At 37.6% G+C, this 14684-nt stretch overlaps 1 protein-coding gene across 2 annotated transcripts in view; it reads right to left on the bottom strand.

Annotated features, from left to right (window-relative positions):
• Positions 1-1625: 1625 nt before the first annotated feature.
• The window catches only part of C1D (C1D nuclear receptor corepressor), a 29202-nt gene continuing 16143 nt past the window's right edge, over positions 1626-14684 (bottom strand). The window contains exons 1-5 of one of the 2 annotated variants that reach the window (XM_008929031.2): positions 7886-8006; positions 6759-6905; positions 5413-5479; positions 4893-4948; positions 1626-2079 (exon numbers count right to left, since the gene is read on the bottom strand). In XM_008929031.2, the coding sequence (XP_008927279.1) occupies positions 1903-2079; positions 4893-4948; positions 5413-5479; positions 6759-6905 (447 nt within the window). In that variant the 5' untranslated portion in view covers positions 7886-8006 and the 3' untranslated portion in view covers positions 1626-1902. Of the gene's footprint in view, positions 2080-4892; positions 4949-5412; positions 5480-6758; positions 6906-7885; positions 8007-14684 lie in introns of those variants that run through there. The other variant, XM_018084449.1, reaches the window with a different exon arrangement.

Below are 14684 nucleotides of genomic sequence, written 5' to 3'. Positions count from 1 at the left end.
CCTTCTATTTTTTTTTTAAAATCGATGGGTTTGAGATTAGCGTTTTGAACCTCATGCTTTGCAGACCTCTACTTTTACAGCAAGCCCAGAAGTCTATTTATAATAGAAGATTATAAAGATAATAAATAAAAAAATAGATATTTATAATAGAAGTCTATTTATAATAGTAGAAGGTTGCCACTTGCAGTTTGAAAGGGGTACAAGACAGGACTAACAGACTTCCAAATAAACTCTGTCCCAACCTACTGACCACACCAAGAGAAGAATTGTTTTACCCAAGTGTGCCATCTTTGGTCAAGAACACACTTTGGGCCTTTTGCATTTTTAACCTTAATTGCACAAAAAAAAAAAAAAAAAAAAAAAGACTCCCAAGTAGAGCAGCTTTTTTGTTTGGCATATCCATGACATTAACCTGGAGAAATAATGCATTCTCATTTTAACTTTCCACTGGTAAATGTTTATGGGTTTTGACATATACTCACTTAAGAAGTCCTGTGGATTTGAGGGAGCAAGGTTATGAACCTACATCAAAATATATACAATTCAGTTCTCTTGTTAGCTGTATTGAAGGAATTGCTATTTATTCAGAGTTTATCATAAACAGGAACATGTAAATTCTAGAGACATGCTATGTGTTTAATAAATTTGCCAATGAACTTTTACTTTCAAATATACATTTTTAGACAATCAGGGAGAGAAGAACCTTCATTTTAGTACCCAATTCAACTTAGTCCATACTCTGCACTGCACAGCTGCAGTACAATGCTGTGAGGACAGTAACCATCCACTGCACATCATCCAGCTTGCAGCTATACTGGATTCTTTGTTCTTATCATTTAGTCTTTAGCATTTCCAAACCACTTTTGTGGACTGCCACCCAAACTGCATTTTTTTGAACTAAACTGTTTTATTTTTCCATCATAAGGGTACTGCTAATTGTCAAGCAGCTTTTAGGCAGATAATTGAGCTTTGCATTGCAGCGTATTGAGAACTACACCCACCTATCACACCTCCTTTCCTAAAGGGCTAAGCTTCACACTTTGAGGAAAAATACAGTGTTTGCAAGAAAGAGCAGTGGTTTTTACTGCACCAGAGGACACTTTCCTTGATAAAGATTTGAGAAACAGCAATGGATGACCACACTCCTACCACCTCAGAGCACATTTCTCAGAGCATCAGCAGTAAGGGATGAGCACTGTGGCCAAAATTCCAACCAAGTTCCTGCATGTGCTGTTTCCCAATAGCTGTCCCCAGCCTGCTCCTTTTTTTGGACCCTACAAAACTGCCCTTAGGGGATATCTAATTTTTCCATTGACCAGACATGGGGGCTTGGAGAGGAATCCAGGCTGTTTGCTTGTGGCCCCTGAAGCTCTGTTTTCTCAGAGGGAACAGAAGTAAGGGAATATGGCACAAGTTCAAGTTCAGAAGCTGAAAAGGAAACAGTTTAACACAGTGAATAAACCTTACAAAACTCTACAAACACAGTATTTCACACAATGCTCTTTCATAAACACCACAGACAGGATAGCATTGTTTGAAACATTTTAATATTCAGGAGATTAAGGACATATAAAAAAGTGTCAATAAATCATTCAGTAGTAAAAAAAAAATGTAAATCACAGGTATTATAAGCAAAACATCACTAGTATTTATTACCAGCAAGTGTATGTCAGGTCTTTATCATTTGGATAATGAGATGTCACTCAAACATGCATCCAATGGCACTTTTAGATACACATTCAATGCAATTGCCTCAGTGACAAGTGTTCTGGACAAAATACAGTCCTGTAAAATTCTTAAGTATAACTTAATCTGTTATACAGCACCTCCATGAGGTGCATGCAGTATGCAAAGCAATTAAAAATAAGTACTAGGTGTCTCTAATTTATATAAAACCAAGATTTAGTCCTTCTTTCTCTTTTTTCCTTTAGCAGGAGTTTTGGAACTATGTTCATTTTCTGCATTTGGTTCCCAAAGTGCATTTTTTACAAATCTAGAAGCAGCTCCTTTATCGAGTCTGGATGCCTTCTTCTTGTCTGTTATTTCTTTGACCTTGTTCATGTATGTTCTTATCCTCTCCTAGGGAGAAAAAAAAAAAGAAAAAGGAAAAGTATATTTCAAACCATTCTTCCAAGACTGCAGCTAAAATGAATTAATGAGTAAAAGTTCTCCACACTGTACACTTCAATAATACCTAGAAGAATAGTATCATTTAAATAAATATACCAGGCTCTTTGCAAATTTGAGACATCCCCTTTAGCAAACTGTCCATCACAGGTACCTACCATACCATCTGCATGACATCCACTGTAACAGGAACACAGTGTCCTACAGAGATGAAGACTCTGCATCTAATCTACACTGAAATGAGAACTGTTCTTGCAAGCAAAGTTAGAAAATAAATTACTGAACTCAGTTTGGACTACATAAAGATGGCAAAATAATATTTAGATATGACAGATTTATAGATGAAATATACTGCTTACTGTCTACAAAAAAAAAAAAATACATTCACCATGTCCAAGCAAAGGCAGAAAGATGTTACAGGCATTACACACACAACTACACAGAAGTCTATGGCTTAAGATCCTGAAATGGTCAAGGGGACTTACCAATGAACTTATTTAAGGCAGCCTGAAGAATTTCCAGCTGTACCAGAAGCTTCTTTTATGACCATAAATAACAGAAACAGCCTGTTTCCACTGCCATTCCATAAATCAAGGGGATGCTTTCTTGCCATCTTTGCCCACCATAGTCATTTGGTGTCTATGTGGAGTTTTTTGAACAACACATGGCTTGGACTCAGCCCCACCCAAGTATACCCTCCCAGTTTAACAATCTCATTTCTGTGCCTACTCATCCTCATCTACCTCTGAAATAAATAAAGAAAGAAAATTAGAGAAAATTAACCCCTCTAAGATGGAAATCCCCCTCTGTTAAGTGCCTGCTTCTCTTCACTGACTAGAGAGAGGACACTTACAGTAACTCAGTAAAATATTTAACAGTTTGGTTGACTTTTGATTTCATGTCCACATATTTAGCCTAATATAGCCTTCAAGTATAGGGCCTTTAGGTGTTAATGTAATACAAACAACAGTAACATATATCTACACAGATATGTAGCCCTTTACCTGATACCCAATTTATAAATGTGGATTAACAGAACATTTATGGCTACTGCTAAAATAAATGTTGATCTGTAACCCACACATTTCTCACACAGCCACCTTTGGATCTGGAACAAAAGCTACAAGACCTACACTACAGAATCTGATTTTCAAGTGTTCAGTGACCATTATAAGCAACTGTCAAAAACTTGGCCTCCCTGTCTGTAGCAAAAACACAGCTTTAATGAGGAGAGCTTTACAAGGTCTGAAATCATGATCGACTGTAATATTTCTTTGGTGGCTGAGATGGCTAATGAGAACAGATGGCAAACCTGCATGTATCAACATGGGAAAAAGGAGCTGAAAAAATGTCAGTGTGACAAAAGAAATGAATTCTGATAGCCTGAATGTGAGTTTTATTAATACAGTTTGAATTCCTGTATGTACACAAGGAGAGCAATTCTAAAAACAAAAGAATCCTGACAGAACACTCTTTTTTAATTCCCTTTCCACATGAATAAGAACATCACAATGCTCTTGGAAGGAAGGAATGTGCATTCATTCACCTTGAGGCTTGCAAAAGGAAAAGAGAGCTGGATAAGAATCTAGGCTGTGATAATTCACTCATTCTTTGGAGTTAAAACGACTGGCAGTTGTGAAGTAAAATACCAGCATAAAATATCCACAGCAGAAGAGATAAAATTTTTTAGTATCATTAAATTAACAAAATATTCAGACACTATATAACATAGGAGGAACAAGAAACTGACTGAAAGCTCATGAAATATTAACTGATGTTATTTTTTTTAAGATGATACAGTCTAGACTACTGAAAACCTCACAAAATTAAAAATAGAAATATTCTTGTTATTCAGGCTGGCTTTCCACATTTTGCAGCCCTATCTCCCATTCCACTGGTTATGTAAGGATTACATTTAAGGTGAGTATTTCACGATGGCCTGGATTTAATATTTCCATTTACACAGGAATTAAAATGGGTAGCGAGGAGTTTTGATTTCTATTTTTTCTTCAGGCTACAATGATTTGATATTTTAAGTCAGCAGAATTTTCGAGATAGCCGGCCTCCTATACCGTAGTCATGCATCTAAATGGAACATAAAGACAAACCTAAAAGATTTATTACACGTTGTAAATATGTCACTAATGCAGAGTTACTGGACAATACACATACAACTGGTGCCAAAAAAGCTTTTAGCTTTGTTGCTGAACTGGATTCTTTACTGCTGAGAAAATGAATTAATGGAGGACTTGGAAAGGGGGGGGGGGCTCTTTCCCGTCTTCGCCAGTAAATCAACCACACTCTACTTTTAGAGTCATACAAAAGTAAGAACAGGCAGCCTCAGAGATTAACATGATTCCAAGTATTTATAAGAAAAAAATGCCATACTGGAAGTTATAAATTATTATCAGACATGTAACATTTTTCCATTTAACAGATACAAGTGAAAAGCTGCTCTGTTCAGAACCCAATTCTTAAACAAAGGTGGAAAAAAAGACAAGATAAGATGATATCATTCATCATCTTGTTTTTTTCTCATTTCAGCAGACCCTACAACTTTACTTTAAACAGTTCTGTTTGGAACTAAAAATATTACTTTCTTAATTTAGAGGGCCCAGCAGGGCACATAAATAGTTATATAACACCATGTAGCATATGTATGCTATTATAGCAACATATCAATATTAAATGTAGATATAAACATTTCTTAACTTCTATATGGGCTAAATGTCCTGAGTAAGATGCATGCAGTGTAAAGAACTTACCAGTTCTTGTTTCACTGGATGTTCCTTTGGATTGATTCCTTGAGTAGCCAAGTATACTACAAGAAAAAAACATGATTTTTTTGAAACTGAAGTCTGTCATGACTGAGGGCCCAGTCAAGCAGTCACATAGGAAAACTGCAGTTTCCACATAAAATCATTACTAAGAATTGAAGTTAACTATGTTGTTAAGTATCTGGCAAACTATTATCATCAAATGTTGCAGCTAAAAACCCCCTGAACAACTAACATGATTAAACTTTTTGCCCTTAAAAGGACAGAAAAGGTTGCCACTAAAAACCAGAAACATCTTCATGCATGTACAAAGTCAGCTTTTCTAAATATAGATTTTTGATTTGGAGTTTCAACATCATTCACCTTACGGATGGCAATAATGTGAGTCCACAGGGTAACCACAAGTTTTTAATTATTTGGCTAAAACATGATTATTTAATGTTTGCAGCTGTCTAAGTGTTCAGATAGCAATCATAAATACTAGTCTTTCCTCCTACCACATACTTACCCCAGAACATGGAATTCAACGTGTACACCGAAACCAAATCCAGCTTTGCTTGCTCAAGAGGATCTAACTAGAATGAAAAAAAAAAAAAGACCACCACATTTGCACATTTTTAAGTAAGGTATGCACAGATTTTTATAATTGTGAATGTATTAGTCAAAAAATACACACGGAAGGAGCACATTTTTGCACAAGTTCCCTGACACCATGTTTACGCCTATTTCCATGTCACCACAGAACCATCCTCTCCTCTCCAAGTATTCTGTAATTTTCCCAGTCTGATTTTAAATGTCACAATCCCACACAACCAAAAGAAAAAAAACCTCTTGGCATGTAGCTCTTGGACTACTATTCCCATAGTCAGAAATAAGTCCCTGTTTTTCCACTATAATTTAATTAAAAATAGCTGTTGCTATCAGTGGAAGGGAAAAAAAAAAAGTCTTAAGATTGCTGAAAAATTCAAATGTGAATATACAATGAATGAATGTTAGCACTATATTGTGTGTTCAGTGCATGCTGGAATATTTAGGGATGTAAAGCAAAGGAAGAATAAAGGTAATGAGGGTTTTTTTTTTCCCCTTGACTGTCAAAGTCAATTTATTATTTCAGTCCTACAGGATTTCCAGAAACTCTGATAACATCATTGTACAGCTCACTAGTTCTAACATGGATACTGTCAAAAGATCTGTGTTCTCCAGACTGTTTTCTTCATAATTTATTTGTGTAAGAAATCCTCTTAGGATAAAGAAGCTCCCTCATGGGCTGGCTTTTTCTTGCCCTACAGAAAGAAATTACATGTTAGGCTTTAAATGTTAAAAGATAAGAGAGGCTTGTATGAAGTTCTCAGGCAGTACCTTTATGCCCTGATAAAAAGCCACATTTTAGAGACTTATGCTTATAACATACCTAGAGGAGACAGTTCAGGCTCTGCAAGTCTAGACTTCCAGAATCAGATCAATCCTCCCTGCTGTCAGGTCACCTTTATATCCCCCCGGGTACACAAAGTTCCATTAAGTTTGTTGCAAGGAAGTCTGAGACAAAAACGTGAGTGCCCTCTCCATTATCAAAGAGCACTCACATGCACTTCAAGGAAGGTCAGGAATAAGCCAGAATGTCCTCTACCTAAATGACTCACTGGTAAGATCATCACTTACTAGCATGTGTTTCAGTGTTTAATTTGTAAGACTATTTGGATATCTTAGAAACCTAAGAGTTTCAAATAGTAGGTATCAAGGGTAGGAAGTGTCATATTTGTTACTGAAAACCTAACAGACCATTTTATTTCAGTTCAGGTTCCCAAGTGTTCCTGTATTAACAAGGAAAAGGTTTTCAAAAGGAAGATTATTTACCTTTTGCAGAAGCTCACTCCTGGAAACGGACATCATTGTCTTCAGCATCTCATCTACAGAACCAAGAGATTTTTCAAATGCTGCGAGATAATCATGAATTTCAGTGGGGTATTCTTCTGAACTATTATCATCCTCTGACATTTCCATCTGAAAAGAGGAAACAAAGCTAATAATCCTTTTCATTAGGCACCTACAGAGTCAAAAGACTGTATTTTACAATACAAAGCATTAGCATTTACTCATTAAACATTATAAGAAATGCCTGCTTGTGAAGAGTTCTAGCAAGTTATGTCAGCAGTGACACAGTTAAAAGGTCCTGTAATTTCAGGGATATCTCCTGACTGCTCTGCAAAATGGCATGAAGGAGCACTACAAATGACATGACTGTAGTACCTATTCTTGCAATGGTCCCAAAACAGTATGTAGCTTTTATGGCCTGTGATAGAAAGGAATTAGTTGCTTGTTTAAAAGAAGTGCTCTATAAATCACACTACATAAAGAGCTACACCAAGCAACAGGCAGGACACCAGAAAAAAAAAAAAAAAAAACCAAAACCAATAACCAAACAGGGATATGGCTTCAGCCTATCTTAGGAACAGACATTACTTCAGCTTTACAGTGGTTATTCAGCACCAGTTATGTCAGGGTCAGTTACATCTTCCAATGCTAAATTAAGCAGTCGGTCAAAAAAAATTCTTCTTGTGAACCCTGTATCCAGTTTTCTGAATTCTCTATGGGGTATTATAATCTGCAATATAACTCTACCCGTAACAGAGCTGAGCTGATTCTGGGATTTCAGAATACTCTGGATATCTTGTAGACACATCAGTGCACAGCAAGTGGGAAATAAGATGTGAAAAATCTCAAAGCAGCCCTTTTTTGATCCCAGCAGGTATAGTACCATGGCACTGGTTACTGCCAAGCCACCTGCTGGCTTATAATCAATATCTTTAATTCCTCTCAAATCATAAATCACGTATTATCTTTGGGATTTAATGTTACTTAGGGCTATGTTATTTTCTACAACTTCTGTGATTGAGCAACAACTTTTGGAATGTTCTAAGGAAAGAAGAGAAGAAAAATGCAATTTTCCTGCCCCTTTGGTGAGCTGCATCTAGTGGGAGCACCTGGATCACTGCAGTCTTTCCTCCTTAGGATGAGTGTGATAATCCCACTCCCCAGCTGCTGAGTACAGAGGGCAGGAACAGGAACTGGAGAGGTTGCACTTTATCTATGAACACAAAAGCCCTGTGGTCAGTGCAAACAGCTGTCAAATCACTGGAGTTTGTCTTAGATAACAATTTTATCTTTCCCTTTTCCTGGCAAGAGCATGGTATGTGTGAGAGAGGCTTTTTATTTATATTGCCTCTTGGAGTCAAAAAGGAAGAAGGTTGGGAGGAAAACCAGCGTGGAGCTACTCAAGCCTGTCTACAACTCCAATTTCAACCACACCAGTGTGATTCCAGAAATATGATCAGCCAATTAACAAGCCCAGTTTCACTGCTGTTGCTTGCATAGTTCAGAATTACAACCCTACTCAGCTGCATGACTGTTCATCCTGGTCAGAGCTGGTTTTCAGACTGAGTATAGAATCACAACACCAACCACAACTACTAGAAGGTCCCCTCCCTACCCCTGCATGTAATCCACACATGTAAATAATATTTCAGTCAGCTGCAGCACACCCAAGCAAGAAAGCTGACCTCGACCTACAAGATGCTGCCCACAGAAAGGCAAAATAGCACTACAATTATTTCTGACATTTACGATAACACTGTGTTTAATTCTCTCCTGGGCACCTGCTCTATAATCACCCTTGTTAGGCTGATTAAAAGGGTTCAGAAACAATGTTTGTTGTTAACTTTTAGTCATATGATACATCATTAAAAAAACCCCTTAAAGCTACAAAAGAAACTAGATTTTTCCAGTTATTAGTACAGTTAAGTTTGGTCAGAAGGTGTCTGTCCATACACATTTCCTACGCTAACACATAGAGGGAGAGAGGTGTAATCCAATCCAAGAATAATCTGCAGAGTTTACCATCACTGCAGCACTTAACCTGCTATGGTCTTAATTTGATGGACAGGCATGAACATAGTGATAAATTCCAACTTTACTCTCTGCTTTTATCAGTGTATCCAGCACCAGCAAGAATAAAAAAACAACCAACAAAAGCCTGTAGCAGGAATGTGTTATCAAAACTAACTTGAGCTGTTTTACAGCAGTTGTTAGAATAAAGTCACTAGAGGATATTTGATATTCTTTTTGGACTAAGCTAGACCTAAAGAATAAGACAGAAGAACAGGAAGATAAAAGGAAAGATAACAGATACACTTCAAAATACATTTTGCTCTGATTGTTGTCTTATGAACCAGACAAAATTAAGTTTGTCCTCATATCACAAAGTATTCATTTGACACTGTCAATTAGCAAGGAAAGGGAAAAACATGCATTGGACTTCAATGGACTTCATTGATAAGTCCATTCCTTCTGCCCAGGGAGGAGGAAGAACTTGTTGAATTTGTGTTTTCTGTTCATTTCAACAGGAACCAGCAAGTTCCTACTCCTGCTGTGTAGGGACCTCTCTCTTTTCATTATACTGTTGTTTCAGCACTGCTAATCTCCAAGCAGGATATGTTACAGTGCTGGCACATGCCAACAGTAAGGCAGCCTAAAATAATTCCGATAACATTAAACCAACAAGAGTAAAATTACACTACATTAGAAAACGTGTACACCGGAAACTCCACAAAGTTGTTTCTGCCAAAATTAATACACAGGTTGCACAGTCACACCTGCAGAATGACAAAGCCAAGGATGGGAGGAACTGAGACCACCTCAGTGATTCTCTAAACACACCTAAAGGCTATACTGCCCTCAGTAGTTATGTCTCGGTTATTAAACCACTGACAAAACCTTCCTCAAACCTTTTCAAATGTTTCTCCATGTATTTCGAACAAGCAAATATTTAAGTCAGTTCCTGAAGTTGATGTTTACTGGACAGGTTTTCTGTTTTGAATTTACTGATTTTCAAGCAGATTTTATTTGGCACAGAGATCCCACTTTAAAAATTAACAATAGTAGAAATGTTCAGAGAAAAGAAGTAACAAAATCCTGCTGAGTAAGCATGTGAATAATAAGGAATTCTAAAGGAAATAACACAGCATTTTCATTATCAAGCAGTAACACACTTAAGATGCAGAACACATAAGCTGTGGTTTTGTGCACGAAAGTAATACTTTACAAGATCTTTCACTATGAGAATGCAAAGGAAAGTTCACAACCCATAAACATAAGAGAGAAGAGGCCTACTTTGATTAAGGGCAAAAAAACAGTGATGAAAAATGTGATCTGACTTCATAACATCAATCTACCAAAAACAACTTTGCCTTTTAACCCTGAGCTCAAAAACTGCCATGTAGTTATTGGGGAAAAAAACCAAAAATATATATTTGAGGGGAAAAAGGACTTTACATTGCAAAGGTAAAGCATTTTCATGAGAAAATTTATGCATTGCATTTAGGTCTGTCAAAAAAATGTTTTACGAAATGAGTTCCCACACAGGTAGAAAATTTCTGGATATACTTAAATTTCTGAAAGATTCTAAATAAATTCTCATTTGTTCAGAAACATTTATGTAAACCTATGCTTAGAAAACAACTAACACCTTGTTTTCTTTGCAGTCAACATATGAATAAACATATAAACTAGAGCAAGTAATACACTGGCACCACAAAAAGGGAAGAGATGGACATTATTAATGAACCACAGAAAAGACACAAATATGAAAAGGAAAAAGAGAAAATATGCCATCTTCTGCAGTCTATATAAAGAAGACCAAACAGGTGACAATCAAAAGTAGTTTGCTGTAGTAATAATGTGGCTATTGATCTAAGACACAACCAGGTTCAATGCTGTATTAAGGAATTTTAAATAAAAACAAACAAAATACAGATGGTTGTGCACAATACAACTAGCAAAACTGCCCATCTTTACATTTATCTTCCAGAAGAACAAAAAGAACTGCAGACTTCTTTTAAGGAAACCACACCCATGACTGGCATACAAAGGTAAGTAAAGGAAAAAGAGAAACTGTATAAAAGCACGTGGCTTTTATGAATATTTTTTAATATATCTTGTACTTTAACACGAGCCTTAGAAAGTAATTGCCAGCTGGCTTAAAAAGCAAAACCAAACTTCCCTTCCTGCCCACCCCCACAGCTAAACTCTGTCATACTGAAAGACATAAACTCTAATTTGGCCCCGGGTACCTCTATGAGAGATTTTGCTGAAGACAAATGGGGAAAGTAGTGGAAGCTACTTGCATCTGTCAACGTGGTAATAGGACAGAATTAAAACATGCTCAGTGTTAGTGTCATGCACATGGCTTTCAAGTGGAATTAAAACTGCAAGTTCAGGATAAAACTTGTGTATTTGGAATATTTTGTAACGCACAAACCTAAGACAAAAGTAATTTGGTGTTCTAAATACTGCAACTCACTTCACACTTCATGTTTATTCTTACATATTCCCTAAGCACTAGAAGGCCTTCTCTCCATACTGAGCTCAGACCTTTTGTTTTTTCAGATTATTCACCTAACAAAAATCAGATTAGACTTTCCTTCTTCCCATGGATATTTACAAATTACATAGAGAAAACCAAAACCAAAACCAACCCAAAACCTTTTGCTCAGGGCATATAAAACCCGCTCTCAAATTCGAAACAAACACATTAGCAACATCAATAAGACAAATCAGATCTGTCAGCTCCTGAAAACTGGCACTGTTCTCCCTCTTGTGAGTTCTGACTCACAGCCTGCAGTGAATACAGTGGATGTGCAAGCACAGCAAAGGTGTCCCTTCTGCTCTAACACTGTAGTTCACTGCTGTGGATGTAGAACAGAACAACCAGCATCCTAATTTTAAAGCTACTGGAGATCATGACTAAGTTCTTTGGCCACAAACCTCTTTTGGGCAGAGAAATCCATGCTTGCAAAACTCTAAGTACAAAAGGCTCTCATCTGTGGCAGACACTCCTTAGTATTACTGCTGATAATAAATAATTACTTGCCCACTGGTCATCATGGTGCCTACAGATCTGTTTTGCTACTAATGCCTTTCAAGCCAGCTTGGGGCAGCTGGAGAGCACATCTAGTACAGTTAGAGCTCTCTTGCAACACCAACTCACAATCTTGTTTGCAAGAGAGATTTCCATGCCAGAAGTAAAAGGGCCTACCACAAAACATCAAGTGCACACCAACAGGCTTACCTTGATCCCCTTAAAAATATCCCAACTCAAGCCATGGTAGTAAGCCAGTGCACAGTTTGCACTATACTACAAATGGACAACAGCTGAGCAATCATTTTTAACCCTGCCTTCAAAGCCAGGATCCAGCACCAACACCTGCACAGAGCCATCCTACAAAGCAGCTCACAGCCATCGGGCTCTTGGTGATGCCTCTGAGAAAAAGTCTCTTGAGCTTCAAAGGATTTGCAAAGTTTATTCTGATCTGTCTTAAAAGGAGATCAAAATTTAAAGGGAGGGGATAATATTTTTGAGGCTCTCTTACACTTCAGCCCGTGGCAGATATCACATGAGAAAACAGTTATCTCAGCTTGGCTCAAACAACCCACATTCACCACAACCCCACCTATATCCACACAGACCATCCCTGATGTAAACCTTCAGCTTGATCCTCACAATTCAGAAAACATTTTTACTCTCTGTAATCAGCTGTCCTAAATTCCACATCTTTGATGGCAAAGTCGTTTCCTCTTCTGAACAAAACCAATATAACCTGGCTCTTGTTCAGCTCCAACCTGCCAGTACCCCCATCAGTAAGTACAATGATAAAACCATCTTTCTTTAGGTATGTCCAGAACACTCCTTCCTGAGAGGTTTTCACAAAAGCTCTCACACTCAGCACTATGCTGCCACAGCTCAGTTCAAGGCTGGGGCTCTAAAGTGATGCTAAATTTGTATGTCTAAACTGGTCTTTAAAACACAGACTTTTGGTTGCACTGAAGCTACCAAGTTCTCATACAGCAAAAGATGGTCTCCTTGGACAAAGCAGTTTACACACAGTAGGGACAGCAATCAACACTGAATACTTCTGTCCTACCAAATTTGCAGTGAGCAGGAAAGAGCCTGCCTCCAGTCTGCAGCTCCTGTATGCTCCAAACCACGGACTTCACAACCTCTTCTAAAATTTACTGCCACTCTCCACTAGTATCAGCACCACGAATATCCAGAATTAGAGCCAAGGAGTTTTTTATTTCTTTTAAACTGCTGACCACTTGCTTTGTTTCCTTTAGCCACCAGTTCTAAAATGCATGAAAAAGCACTTCCTTCTATCAGAATTCAATTTCCTCTACTTGCATTTTGTGCAGCACCTCTCTATACAGTTTTGAACAGTGACCTCAATGTATTTTGGCTGTTTGCTATTTAACTGTGCTAACAAGACTCTGACACTATTAAAAGCATATTTACCCATTTTTTTGGTTGAACATAACACAGCGACTGTGGGATGTTGTGTTCTAAGCATTGTCTTCTTAGAACTTATCTCACTAACGCAAGAAAAAAAAGGCCAAAATCTTTTCTAACTGTCCTCTAAACAGAATTTAAGAGCTGATAACATGATGCAACTTCTAGAGAAATGGGAAATACTGTGTGATGGCATAACTGTGTCACATACGCCCAGGCCCTGCAGAAAGCCTCACAGCAAGCCTGCATGAAGGATGGAGAAAAGGTTACAGGGAAAATAGAGAGCTCAGATCAAGTCTGCAACCTCAAATCTTTCATAGTCTGTTATCCCATCCCCCTTGGCACCATCTTTCAAGTTAACAATATCAAGCTTCCCTCTCACCACTCAAGCAGTGACCTGCATTTCTTCTTTCTCAGCTGCCTTTTCCAGCTCTGATGCTGCAACATGTACCAGAAGCTGTGATGGCCAGTACCATTCCAGTGCACTGTTTAATTATTTATAGGAAAAGCAGATCACAGATGATTCTAAAGTGACCCTGAAAATCTTAAACTACTTCAAAGAGAAAAGGCACTTATCTGAAAGGTTTGTGTGACTTCTGCACTGCATTTCTAACAGGAAGCCTAAAAATTCTATCAATTACTTTCAAGTTTCTTACATTCTGGAGTAGAGCCTTGTGTTGAGCATTTTCTAATTTCTTTAGCAAGGGTCACACTCCCATGGGATTAGCAATATCCAGGTATTTTACACTGTTATTTTATATTTTTAAAACCAAGAAATGCGCCAGACACCTTTCAATTTTGATTTTACAACCCAGATATTCCATTTTTGTTTGTCTCAGAAATTAGGCCTTTAAACTGGCATAATGTAAATTTTAATTTGCAAGCCAAAGTCCCTTCTAAGCTTTAGAAAGCTGTTACAAAGTGTAAGGAAGGCAACATGTTCACCCTTCCAGCAACATGAGAGAACTGGAGCAAGACCTATTTTGTTACAAAGTACTCGAGCTTAGTAGTTTTAAGCACCACCGACCTTTCTGTTAAGGGAAAAAGAGCGCTGCTGAACTACTTTAGCCACGGCCTGTACGTGCAAACTGTATCTTGTCTTTGAAACAAACACTCCTCTTACAACAGCTAACAAGTTCTCAAGGCTCCTGGAGTCTGTTTTTAACAGGAATAAAACAACTTACTGCCTACAGCACAGCCTAAAAAAAAAACAAAAAAAAAAAAAAAAAAAGCAAAAAAAAAAAACCAGTAGTCCATATTCTCTTTTTCGTGGATATGTAAGCAAAGCCTATAGTCCATATTCTCTTTTTCGTGGATATATAAGCAAAGCCTATAGTCCATATTCTCTTTTCATGGGTATGTAAGCAAAGCCCATAGTCCATATTCTCTTTTTCATGGGTATGTAAGCAAAGCCCATAGTCCATATTCTCTTTTTCATGGGT

Source organism: Manacus vitellinus, unplaced genomic scaffold, assembly GCF_001715985.3.
Source record: "Manacus vitellinus isolate BGI_N305 unplaced genomic scaffold, ASM171598v3 scaffold_70_pilon, whole genome shotgun sequence".
Taxonomy (NCBI): domain Eukaryota; kingdom Metazoa; phylum Chordata; class Aves; order Passeriformes; family Pipridae; genus Manacus; species Manacus vitellinus.
Note: the sequence above shows the minus strand (reverse complement) of the source record. Positions and strands in the feature narration are given on the sequence as shown.